Source organism: Orbicella faveolata, unplaced genomic scaffold (assembly GCF_042242905.1).
Source record: "Orbicella faveolata isolate gen_17 unplaced genomic scaffold, um_ofav_v1 contig_13, whole genome shotgun sequence".
NCBI lineage: Eukaryota > Metazoa > Cnidaria > Anthozoa > Scleractinia > Merulinidae > Orbicella > Orbicella faveolata.
Window position 1 is genome coordinate 31,190,001 of NW_028301540.1, and position 12,681 is coordinate 31,202,681.

Here is a 12,681-nt window from a genome sequence, read left to right on the forward strand (position 1 = left end):
ATGATCTGACCAACATTTAAGCTATCGATCAATTACTTCGTTCTTTTTAACTACTGTGCTAGTTTGCGACTGAGTATCGCTGACAACAAAATAGCTCTAGCTTTTAACACTTCAATGGCTCTACGGCAGTTTAAATTAAAAGATGTACTAAAAAAAATTCGTTATGCGTAAAAAGGCGAAAAACTTTAAGTTAACCATTCGACTGTAATGATTACGCACTAAATAATACGATGTTCCCTCTCTTAGGTAAACTGTGTCTTGAAACAAACGTTTGTTACACAAGTATTTTAAAATGAAAATGAGATTTTAAGACACTTGAACACACCCGTTATTTAAACTCTTTTGCCATATTTATGCGAACCATGTAGTGGGTGTTTCATTATCTGGTAAACGGCTCTGTGATCCGAGCTGAGACCGCTAAAAACAACATCGACTCAATTGGGAAACGTTAATAACCTTTACTTATTAATTGGGCAGTTTTAAAACTTAAGCTTACAGGAACATAGGATCAAAACGGAGAGGATTTTAGATAATGAAAAATTAATTATGTTTTAACAAAGAGATATCTCCATTTATTCTGTTATTCTTTAGCGGCAATCAAAATTCAGCTCATTAAGTCAAATTATCGAGGGCTGGAATTCGAACAGGCTTCTAGAATGAGAAAAGCTGCTGGTTCGTTCCTGAAACCGTTTGTTCAAAACAGATTATTTTTCTAGCTTGCGTTTGGAAGACAACTTTTCGGAGGCTTAGCAAAATAAAAGATCACAATTAAAATAAAGACGGCTGTCGATTAAAAAGCAGACTTTTCAGATAGTCTTTAGTTCCTAATGGAGTATCTTTTTAGCCATTTCTTCCTTCCAACATAAAAGAGAGAAGGACATTTTACTTTGGCAGCGTTTTGAAAAGTAAACCACTCGTTTAAAATCAACAGATAATTACGTAATACCATCGCCATGTTTAGTTCATGTAACTTGAGCAGTCTCCTTTTACCAACTGAGAAAATAAAAACGGTCAAGAACAGTACAGAATTTTCTGTAATTGACATTTTCGATGTTCTGTTCATTTGACATTACTTGTGGTTCCTTCGATGAATTGACCGTTTTTCGCTAGCTTAATATCGTCAAAACTTACGGCTTAAAAGAGAACAATTTCGGGCGACTTATCTTTCCTTTACTGTTAGTCATTTTTTTGTTCTTTTCTTTTCAAAACAAATGAAATTATAATTGAACGAAAGCGAAAGGTACAACATAGATCACTGAACTTACCTGGGTCTTTGTGGACCTCCGGCTCAATGCGATGACCATCCAGGAACAGTTTTTCCTCTTTAATCTGAACTGGGATTTCAACGACTTGAATTGAATTTAAATCAAGGTCGGAACTTTGTGCCATTACTCTTGGATGGCAGAGAGGCTGTAAAATGAAACGAGCTAAAAACAAATCAAATGTAAACTACTGAGCCGCTAACACTCTGAAGCAACAATTCAATCGTTTGAAGGAAACATCCAATTGACGTCCTGCTCCGAGGTTAGAGGCAAGCGCTTGTTTTTTTGATTTACCTTATCGTGCGTCACAAGGCTGCATTTTTTCTTTCACGTCATACTGCCTTTTATGGCAGACCATTAGCAATCCCCTTTTCTTTGCCGTCCACAAAATAATTAGGAAGCTTTTACAAACAATTAGAAAAAGATCATTAGATGTTGAGACACCAGTTATGAAACGTTTTCGAATGGTATGCCGTGGAATATCCCTCTTGTCACCTGTAATTTATCGGTATACACACAAGTCTTTTAACGATTTAGAGCGGTTTTCAATTGAGTGTCGTAAAACCAAAACCAAACCAATTACTTACCAAGTAGACTACTCGGCCAATCTCAAACCGTAGTAAACCCAAAACCAAAACCAAAGTAATTGTCTAATTACTTTCGACACTCAATTGAAAACCGCTCCATACCATGCCATAGGAATTACAGTGGCCAATACAATCAAGACGACATACGCGTAGTGCACGATGGGAAGGTTAGGTGTACTGTACATGTACTACCGTCGAGTGTACAAAAGCTTTCCTGTATGCTGATTGGCTGTATTTTCTATGCCATGGTGTAACCGCATACTTGAATTGGTCAATATTCAGTTCATCGTTGCTTTTACCGAGTGGAATTTATATTTCTCTCCTATCAATTAAATCTCAGACCATTTCAATTCGTCTCAAATCTCTGTTATCAGTTTTAAAAATGCGTTATTTTCCTAGCTGACCTGTATACCACACAATACTCACAGACCCTAGTTCCCAGCCTTGTCTGTTGCTGTGGTAAAGGCGTGGTTACAAAAGAAAAAATGGCGGAAAATTGGAAAAAGATGCCGCTTGATAATAAACGAGAGTCTTGAATGCACTTGTACCACGGTATGGTGTTATCATGAGCGCGCAACCCTCAGTTCGTGTGTTGACTAGGTTATGGCATTGCGGACGTGTTTTTCGAAGACAGTGTGGGTGGCGAATTCGCGGAATCCATCGTCGTGTTGTTGTCACTGGTCTGGGTGAGCTTGGATTTCTCTGTGTTGAATAACTAATCTTATCTACTGGGTGTTAAGGTATGAAACGAACCTCACACTAAATTCCTGATTAAACGAGACGGTCCGATGTATTTAAGAGGAAATTTATCGCTGGTTCCCTTCTGCGGCGGTTACCTACTGTTCGACGTGTTTTCAGCTGATCACGACAAATTTGCATGGGCAACGTCCGGCCCCCACCCCACCCAAGAGCGGAGTGGGTATAATTGAAGAATTCGCGATTGTAAAAATGAAACGGCCCGACTTAGTTTAGAGGAAATCGATCGATGGTTCGCTAGTTCCGCGGCGGTTTTTATACTGTACCTACGTTTTCAGCTTATTTGGGTAATGTTTTGCCCCCCACCCCAGAAGTGAAGGGTATTAAATCAGGACATGGTAGCTTGGGCAGGGTGTTGATCCCTAATTTGACCAAAACTTAAGACGTCGTTTAACTCACATATTTACTATAATACCTGTAGTGAGGCAATGTTCATGCAATTGAATGACTCTAACTTGATGGACACTGTGATATCTGACAGATGCACTGCTATTTAAATCCTCGTGAACTGTAATTTACATGCTATATCAACGCAACCCCCTCCCCTACCATTCCTTTGTGAAAAGGAAAACAATCCATCCTGTCTAGTGCCTAGTAGTCTATTACTGCAAATAGATTTTTTGGCCAACTAGCTCCAAACAAAAATGCAAAGATACCATTTCAGTAAGTATAATGATATAAGCAAAAGTAACTGATTGTTGGGCTTTCAACAGGTCTGATTACTCCTCTTGGAATTGGTACAGATAGAGTTTGGGAAAATTTAGTGCAAGGAAAATGCGGAATAACAAAAATACACAGGGAAGGTAACTTTCTTTTTGTGGTTAATAACCTAAGGTTTTGTAAGAATCTAGAGTGCAAGGGCTGGATTGGCATCACCCTGGAGTTATGTTTGTGGTTAGGTATACGATGTAATTGTCACCAAATGCGAGGCCCAGATGTAAAAATGCTGGCCAAAATATTTTTCATTCCATCACACAGGCCGAGACAAATTACAACAGACCAGAAAAATGAAGTTCGTTAATATTTCTACATCTTGATCGAACAAGCTTGATTGATAAAGTTTCATTAATTTCTTTCATAGAAAAAGCTTCACAGATGCAAATTTATGTTGTATCTGAACCACCTCTTTAACCAATCAGATTGTAGAATTCAATTCATCTTTCCTGCAGGCTGAGGCAAATAGCATCAACGAATTTCATTCTTATAATGAATTTCTCTCTATCTGTTAATTTCTGATGTTGGTTAATTTCTCATACATATCATATGTATATTTTACATTACTAGATTTTAAAGGGATTCCTGCACAAATAGGTAGGGGCTTTGAACAAATCATGCAGTAAAATGAAATAGTAAATGTTACCTGTCTTCATGGCACTTCTGGTATCAATCTACTACGTAAGTGTTCTTTGGTAAAGTGGGATGTCTCCAGACTGAATGCTAGAAGCAAGGAAATATCTTGGACAGGTTGAAAACACGTAATGATCTCTGTAGATTCATGGTCATTCTCCCCAACTTTGAGAGAATGTGGGATGATTTTTATTTTCCAGTTGAATTGGTAGAGGTAGTAATATGACAAGGTGTTCTTAGAGGTTGGCAAAGCAACCTAGTTTTCTTGGTGCAAATTCTGCAGATAATTTAATTTTAATGCTTTCTGTTTATTAATTCAGCTGCATTTGTGCCAAGAGGTACAAATCCAGGAGAATTCAATGAGAAACACTGGGAAAAGGAACTTAAAGTGGTAAGAAATATAGTTAGCTGTGCTCCTGTCTAAAGATATGGTAACCTTTTTTGGTTCTGAGAGTTTGTTGGCACATCAAGCCCTTCCTTACCTCTACTCTCTTCCAGGACAAGTATAGGAGCTTACTTGCTGTCACTTGCATCATCTAACATGATGGGTAGCGTGCTATACCATTTGCAGATTTCACACCCTGCCCTGTATCAAACAGGATACCCAGAAAAATGCTGATATCCATTATACATGGGAGGAACATTTAATTTCTTTCCCTGTAGGATAGAATAAGGGGGCGATAATGGTAGGACTTAAATGCCGTCAACCTCTAGATCTACATCTAGGTCTCATCTTCAACATACACCAACTATTTTCACAAATGCACCACCTGCTTTCTTCCCTTAGTTTTCCATGTGCTTGCAGCGCAAGAATAAAGCTCTGTCGATTGATTGATATTTTCTTTTGGGTAGGATAGACGGAGCACCACAACAGAAGGCCTGTTTTCCATTGTAGCTGCACATGAGGCTTTTGAAGATTGTAATTGGAGACCAACTACGCAGCAACAGAAAGAAAGAACTGTATGTAAAATGTGTTGCACTCAACTTGAATTGTAAGATCTGGCTAGGTGTTGGTCTCTCTGAGAAAATAAGTGCATACAGGGCCAAGAAATCCAAAAGCTGTCATTGCAGTTATCAGCAGTTTGACATTAAGGGATAACTCTGCTTTGGGTTGACCCTTTGTTGTTGTTTGTACTGTAAATCCTTGAATTAGCCCCTCCCCTCAAATAAGCCACCTCTTAGTATAAAGGCCCCTTCTATTGGCCAAAATTTAAAAGAAGTGCCTCCCCTGAACAAGCGCCCCCTCCCTTCCCTCTGCTTTATTGAAGATTGCTGAGAGAACAAAGTATGTACTAATACAGTTTTGGTCGTGTTCAATCACAAGCAAGTGATTATTGACTCATTCAAGCACTGTAGATTGACTTTCACAGTATGTGGTAGTGAAGATCTGCTGATTCATTACGTAAAGCCCAACCAATCTTGTGCAGCAGGCCTAGACTGGCGAAAGGGGTTATATTGTGTAGTTCAAGAGAGCTAGAATCCTTCTGAGACTTCTGAGGGACTGACACATACATATATTCCAAAAAAAAACAAAAAAACATTCATATCTTACCATGATTTGGGAAAAATTGAATGAGCATCCCACCTCGATTAAGTGCCTCCCTCGAACAAGCACCCCCTGTCTTCTCCTAGATTTGAAATAAGCGACCCAAACCCTAATTCAAGGATTTACGGTATGCCTTTTTAAAGTGCCTATGAAGTAAAAAATAATTGCTGCTGATTTGAAAGGCTTTTCAAAGTAAAGAAGAATGGCGTTTTACTTTTTGGAATATCTTTTTTCGTTTTAGAGATATTCACGTTTTTGTATTATAAGTGATGACGTCATAGGTGGTTCAACTAAAACAGTTCAACACTCAATCAAGAATATCTCTAGAAATATTAAAGCAGTGTTCTTTAAACTTGGCACCAGAAATGTACATCACAAAAGAAAAAAAATGACACCCGTCGTGCCGTCCCCATGACAACAGTTATGCCACTGGTCCTGTTTTAATTAAAACTAACAATACCAGATTTTATCTTAAACAAGGATCATCCACTCCCAACAATCTAATGGGGAGAGTTTAGACAATATGGAAATCATGTGTGTTCCGAGCAAGACCCTCTGTCTCTTTTTGAAGGGTTGCAAATTGGCATATTTGGTTTTTCACCGAAAGAGACTGGAGCCGAAAGTGTTGCCATAGCAACGTCACAGAAGGTGTCATTCTGTTTCTTTTGTGATGCACATTTGTGGTGCCAAGTTTGAAGAACGCTGCTCCAATATTTCTAGAGATATTCTTGATTCAGTGTTTTACTGTTCAAGTGGAACCACCTATGATGTCATCACTTTCCTCATTTGCATAATACAAAAACGTAAATATCTCTCGAACGAAAACAGATATTCCAAAAAGGGAAACGCCATTCTTCTTTACGTTGAAAAGCTTTTCAAATAAGCAGCAATTATTTTTTACTTCATAGGCACTTTAAGCAAAAGAATTGACTGCAGACTCAACTGCAATAACTGACCTATTTACTCGATATTGGCATCTACTGTACAAAGCTAAGGAAAGGCAGTTAACTTCTGTCATGGAAAATGGCTAATAAATTTCTTAGTGTTGCCCAAGAACAGAAGGTCAGTAAGTACACTTACTTAGATTTATTATTTATAATGGTTTTACAAATATGTTTTGATTGCCTACAAGCAACACACCCATCTGTAAATAATAATAAAAATAATAAATTTCTTGTGAAAAATAAGAAAAAGGTCTGGAAGTTACCCCCCTTTTATTCATATTGGGATAGTTTTAAGAAAGGTTCCTGTAAGTGATTAATTTCTGATGAAACAGATTTCAAGGATTTGATAAGGCAGGTAGCAGTTGGGTTTTGTTAGACCATGGGAGCTTTACATGTAAGAATGTGTTTTTGAGCTTGTCAAGTGAGGGGAAGGAGGCTGGGGGGTCCTTAAAAGAGCTTTCAATACAGTTCAGCTGGTAGCTCTGTGAAAATGGGAAAAGCTTTTGTTTGGCTTTGTGCCTCCCCATGGCACTGTACAAAATTTGCTATCCTTGTGTATTAGGGTGTGTCTGTTGGAATTGGAATGACTGGCTTAATGGACACGCTGGAATCTGGAGAGGCACTTTACAAACAGGTCAGTTTAGGGCATATCTTACCTTTTGACATATTACAATTATTTTTTATAGACATACTATTACTTTGTGACTTGTAATTATTATTTACCACACCTTTTTTACAACACCTTTCTCAATGTTTTCAGGGATATCGCAAAGTGAGTCCATTTTATGTGCCGAGAGTTCTCCTGAATTTGCCGGCAGGAGTTGTCAGCATGGCCTTTGGCCTTCAAGTTAGTATGTTCTAGCATGCTACATGTGCTAACACTGTCACGTTCACCTTATAGTATTTTTTTCATTCCCAGCAAAATCATCAGATTCAAAGTACACAAGTAATAAGTCTGTGAACAAGAAATTTTAATGAAGAGTTTTCTAAGAAACTGTGTATTACTGTAATCCTCTGAGCAAATTGAGAGTCAGAGTATTTCAATTTCCTCCAGCAACTGACCTTGTATCCCTATTTTCCAAAATTTGGTAATGTTTGGCTGACTTGTGTATGATGACTGGTGCAGTGTGGGGTAATTTCTTTGGTCTGGAAAAGTGTGGGGAGTCACAAGTTCACTTGACAATTTCTCTTTTTTGAGTACCCCACGTCTGGCATGCAAGCAACCAGATTTCTTTATATATCTCCAGCATTGTCTGCTGAAGAATTGCACTGTCTTTATATAATGCATTACAAAGTGTCCTTATTGGTAAAAGTTCACCACAACACACATAATTCTATCAAATATGAAGTATTATATTATATTTAACAATTAGACCTGTAGCTTGCAAGGGCTACGGGTCAATAGCCCATGAGGTGAAGCCAAACGGGCTATTGACCCGTGGCCCTTGAAGGCAAAGGGTCTAATTTTGCTACTTGAGGACTATTACTGATAGTCTTCTAGTAGTGTAGTCAATTAAAATGCAGGATTTGCATTAGTCCACTAGTTGGGTGGTACTAAGTCGAATTATTCTCCCAATTTGATTTGTTCTTCCTTATGATCTTTTGGAGGACAGACACAAAAATGATGTCATTAGCAATACTTTTTGTTTCTTTATTTATAGAAAACAGGTAGATTCCATGATGCTGTGCATCTGTTCAGAAATAGATCACAAAAGACGTCAAAATGTGTTAAGAACATCAGTGACACACTCGGCTATTGCCTCGTGTGCCACTTTTTTGTTCTTACCACATTTGACGTCATCTGTGATCTGTTACTGAATAGACACGGCAACATGGAATATACTTGTTAAAAATATCAAATGCAACGTTGCCTAGTCAAATACGAAGTTGTCATTCAACAATGGCTGTTTTCAATGCAATCCCGGACATAAGTAGTAATTCAGGTTGTTTATGCATCCCTCCCTTTGATATATGGAGAAGTACTAGAAGAATTTTAGTTACACGAATCCGTGTCTTTTCCCCTCAGGGTCCAAACCACGCTGTATCCACTGCTTGTGCGGCCAGTGCCCATGCTATTGGCGATGCTTTTAGAATGATCCGTTATGGAGACGCTGATGTGATGGTTGCAGGTGGAGTGGAATCCTGCATCATGCCACTGTCCATGGCAGGCTTCTGCAAGTAAGGGTCGTAAAACTTCAACCAGGCCTCTTTGGTCCTTTTGAGGTTAACACAGACTTGCTCACGAGTCGCGCTACGAAAGCCGAGCTCGATGCGATAAGAACGTCGGCGGCGCTCAAAAGCCGAGCGCGAAAAGCGCGAGTATGAGGAGCGCAAACTTACATTTTTCCAAGTCCTTCGCACCAGGACTACTCACAACCGCGCGCGAGTAAAGGACTTTGAGAAAGTCTAGGTTTAGCAGTTTCCTGGCATTGTATCTTCAATATCTTAACTAATAGGTAGTCGCTACTGATAGGTATCTTCGCAAGAGGCAATTAAAAAAAGCCTTAACATTTTTCTCTTTCATTTTTTAGGGTATCGAGTTTTTGGCCAGGTCATAAATAGGGTAGCAAAAATCACAGATTTTGGGAAGTGGGCCGCACACCCCCACCCAACTTTTCTGGGAGTAACTCCCGGAGAGAACATGTAGGAGAGTTAACATAACTAGCTGTTCAAATGAGGATTAAGAAGCGTTAGTTACGTAGTGCTTTGCTATATGTTCTACTATGAACCTTGCAAGACCGCGCTCTCTGCAGGCAGGTCACTGGGCAAATTTTCGTCTGCTTTTCAGAATGCGCGCGCTCACCACCAAGTTCAATGACCTTCCGCAGGAGGCATCGCGGCCGTTTGACCGTCGGAGATCTGGGTTTGTAATGGGCGAAGGAGCAGGAATCATGATTTTAGAGGTACATGTCGCAATGTTAGAGGTAGAATTCCTTTCCGTTTCCACTTTGGATATAGAGAAGAACTACTGCCACAATATTTTCAAATTGTTTTCAGGAATATGAACACGCAGCCAGTCGTGATGCTAGGATTTACGCCGAACTTCTCGGTTACGGCCTGTCAGGTATTACATGTAGATGCACTCTTTTTCAGCGGTGGTTTTTCACAACAACCGCACTTTAATTGACTTTCAATTACATTTGTATACTTAGTTTGCTCATCTCTAGAAACTGGTAACAAAACTCGTGTGACATCCTCTGACCAAAGCAATCACTTATTTTTTAACCAATCAGGCAACAAAAACCAAACGAATCACGGCTTCACTCACTCGCGTTTCCCGCGCTTTGTATTCCCCCCTTGGCGCCGTTTTCGTTTTCCCGCGCTTTTCACCGCTTGCATGTTTTCCCGCGCTTGGCATCAGTCGCTTGATTTCCCGCCATTTCCTACGTCGTTTGAATGAAAAGCAGGAAGATTCTCACAACACCACGTGCACGTTTATGAATGAGAAGAAATAATTGCGAGTGCTCGCTTTTTTATTCTTAACAATTGTCAAAAGCGATTAATTGTTTTGCTCGACTTATTATTTTTAGGAGATGCTTATCACATAACAGCCCCATCAGAGGGAGGGTACGGAGCATATTTAGCGATGAAGAATGCTCTCCGAGATGCAGGGCTTAAACCAAAGGATATCCATTACATCAACGCACATGCGACATCTACTCCACTGGGTAAGAAAAACTTTCATTTCTCGGTTGCGCGGAGGTTGCGCGACTAATAGCATTTCCTGAGCCCGCAATCTTCGTCAGTGGTGTTGCTTAATTACTTGTCGCGTTCAGATGACGTCAAAGCTGACGTCATAGCTTTCGGAGAGCTCGTGTTTTAGACTATATGTATTGAAAAAATAGAAAACTCTTGATGTACTCTTGCGAAGATCGTTGGTTACTTCGTATATTCTTCGCAGAAAGTATCTTTTCTGATCCCAACTTCTCTGTGAATTTAATGAATTTAATTTCCTCTTTGAAGGTTTCGAAAGGAATCAACCGCCATGCGAAAGTTTGGGCACTACTATAACGCTTTTCAATTTTTCAGTTTTTCTTTACTCTTTCTTTCAATACTTTCTCTGGAAATCTATAGTGGTAATTCTGTAAAAGATGAGGGGTTTGAAAGATATTATTGATAGAAAACCTAATTTCGTTTCTAGGAGATGCTGGCGAGAACAATGCCATCAAAACATTACTTGAAAGTCACTCCAAAAATGTTCAAGTTTCCTCCACAAAAGGTGAGATGCGTTAGTCGTTTTAGAAGTAAACAACTGTAATATTTCGCGCATTTTCCTCTTGACTTATTACTATTGATTTTACAACCGTACATTAGTGTAGGTGCCATAAATTAACTGACTTTTTGGGGTTATTGGTTCGAACTTCGCAGCTCTGCCGGGCAGCAAATTAACAAACATCGGGCTTTGAGCAATGACGAAACACGTTCGACATTTCTTTATTGGCGGTCATCTCTTCAAACCAGTGTTATTTTCAAAACTGAGTGAAATGGGCCGGCCATTGTAGATCGGACAACTTTCGCTCATAAGCCGTGTTAAATTATTCTTCCTTAGGAGCTACTGGTCATCTTTTAGGAGCGGCGGGCGCTGTTGAAGCTATTTTTACGGTGCTTAGTGTCTACAAGGTGAGTTTTTGTCGTAATGAAAGAGATGCTACACTGGACAATATTTCGTGCAACCTTGGGTCTCAGCAAAATTTCGGGACAAGTTTCGAGAAATATTCCCTAGTGCATCGGCGCCCTTGATATGTAATTTGTGCTAATCGATATGGACATACAGTGGAATCCCAATAACTCGAACCAAAAGTCGTGTCCCTCTCCTCTGTCTCAGTCGAACACTGTAGTTTTATCCCCGATTTCTCGAACTATCTGATTTTTTGAACCAATTTTCGTTTACCTTGGAGGTTCGAAAAATCGGGATTCCACTGTAAGTTAATATTTTGCTTACACGGAACAGAGAACTGGGTACGAACGTAGTACGCGAAGAGTCGTGGTTAGTACGTTTGTGAAAAGATACGGCTGAGAAACTTGTGACATTTTACGGTCAGCCTTGCCACTCGCAACTTTGGATAAGGTTTAGTTTTTATCATAGTGTGGTATAAACAGTGTTATCTTGTGTTTATCTTTCATGAATTCTGTTGTTTGTATACATGGTCGAGGGTACACTGGGGTACTCTGTCCCTATTTTTTCTAATTAGAGGTTTTCGGGGTTTATGTGTCAGGCTTTGACGCATGTAGGATGTAATTTGATGTATCTTTTATCCACTTTCTGTAACCTTAGTGTATCAGTTAGAACATATCTTGGTGCATGGCTAACCAACGCGCCCATGCCCCATAACCTTTGAGTGTGTTCGGTTGTGTAGTGAACGCAGAATAGAAAGGAAATGTTCCGTTTTCTCAAAGGGCGTGGCATCTCCTACATTAAACCTTCACAACGTGGACTCAGAAGAGGAGTTTAACATGAACTACGTTCCTCTCACGTCCCAGCAATTTCACTCTCCTGAGCCGAGAACAGCACTGACGAACTCGTTCGGCTTCGGTGGCACAAACGCTTCACTGTGTTTCAGACAGTTCGTGCCTTCGTGAAAATCTCCGGAGAGCTTCCAATGATGGTATTACCCAATCACAAATACTTGAAAAAACTGTTCCTCGAGGTCAGTAAAATGAATCAGGTGGAGTCTCTCCAAGAAAAAAAAAAAGAGAAAGAAAAGAGAAGGATTACAACGATTGTGCTGGATGTGTTCCTCTATGGACTGTAATCTTGTAATCTTTATTAGACCGTCTGTAAAATGGACAATCGGATGTGAAAGAAATGGTTTAAGTGCCCTTATTTTAGGAGTTACAATGGAAATAAACATCAAACTAATCCTATGCAAGTGTCTTGCAAATTTCTTTTTTAATAAGTGTCGTTGCCTGTCGTGCTCGATTGTCTTCTGAAGTCCATTTCTTTTCAGTCTGTTTACTTTGCTTGTTTGCTGTCGTTAACTATTCAATTTTCCAATGAATCTGATGAAATTATTGATTTCTTCGCGCCAGTCCAGCGGGGCACCATTTATTCCTTTCATTCATTGTGTAATTGCAAATTGATTGGAGTCCTGCAGCAAATAAAAAGTGCAAAGCTTTTCGCCAGGCGATAATTACCTATCACCGTTAATTATGGTTGCTATTTCTTGATTACGTTTTCGTATTTAGGGGAAGTCGGAAATACCGACTGCACTATATTTATAATATAATTTTTCGCAGTT

General features: G+C 39.4%; 2 protein-coding genes across 2 annotated transcripts in view; one reads left to right on the top strand and one right to left on the bottom strand.

The window, feature by feature from the left end:
- LOC110054391 (retina and anterior neural fold homeobox protein 2-like) overlaps positions 1 to 1,389 on the bottom strand; it is a 3,801-nt gene extending 2,412 nt beyond the window's left edge. The window contains exon 1 of the mRNA XM_020760779.1: positions 1,266 to 1,389. Within this exon, the coding sequence (XP_020616438.1) occupies positions 1,266 to 1,389 (124 nt within the window). The remainder of the gene's footprint in view (positions 1 to 1,265) is intronic.
- Positions 1,390 to 2,287: 898 nt separating this feature from the next.
- LOC110054397 (3-oxoacyl-[acyl-carrier-protein] synthase, mitochondrial-like) lies at positions 2,288 to 12,307 on the top strand. Its single transcript, XM_020760785.2, has 14 exons — positions 2,288 to 2,535; positions 3,319 to 3,408; positions 3,890 to 3,916; positions 4,273 to 4,343; positions 4,805 to 4,912; positions 7,005 to 7,076; positions 7,203 to 7,289; positions 8,469 to 8,620; positions 9,231 to 9,345; positions 9,440 to 9,506; positions 9,973 to 10,110; positions 10,584 to 10,661; positions 10,992 to 11,062; positions 11,840 to 12,307. The coding sequence occupies exons 1-14, from the start codon at positions 2,415 to 2,417 to the stop codon at positions 12,020 to 12,022; spliced, it is 1,380 nt and encodes a 459-aa protein (XP_020616444.1). The 5' UTR covers positions 2,288 to 2,414; the 3' UTR covers positions 12,023 to 12,307.
- Positions 12,308 to 12,681: the final 374 nt, after the last annotated feature.

What these genes read in the sequence shown, in the direction of transcription:
- LOC110054397 (XM_020760785.2), top strand. Translation starts at nt 2,415, where the DNA reads ATGAGCGCGCAACCCTCAGTTCGTGTGTTGACTAGGTTATGGCATTGC. An exon ending in TCTCGGTTACGGCCTGTCAG is followed by an intron (nt 9,507 to 9,972) that starts GTATTACATGTA and finishes TATTATTTTTAG; the next exon opens with GAGATGCTTATCACATAACA. An exon ending in TCAAGTTTCCTCCACAAAAG is followed by an intron (nt 10,662 to 10,991) that starts GTGAGATGCGTT and finishes ATTCTTCCTTAG; the next exon opens with GAGCTACTGGTCATCTTTTA.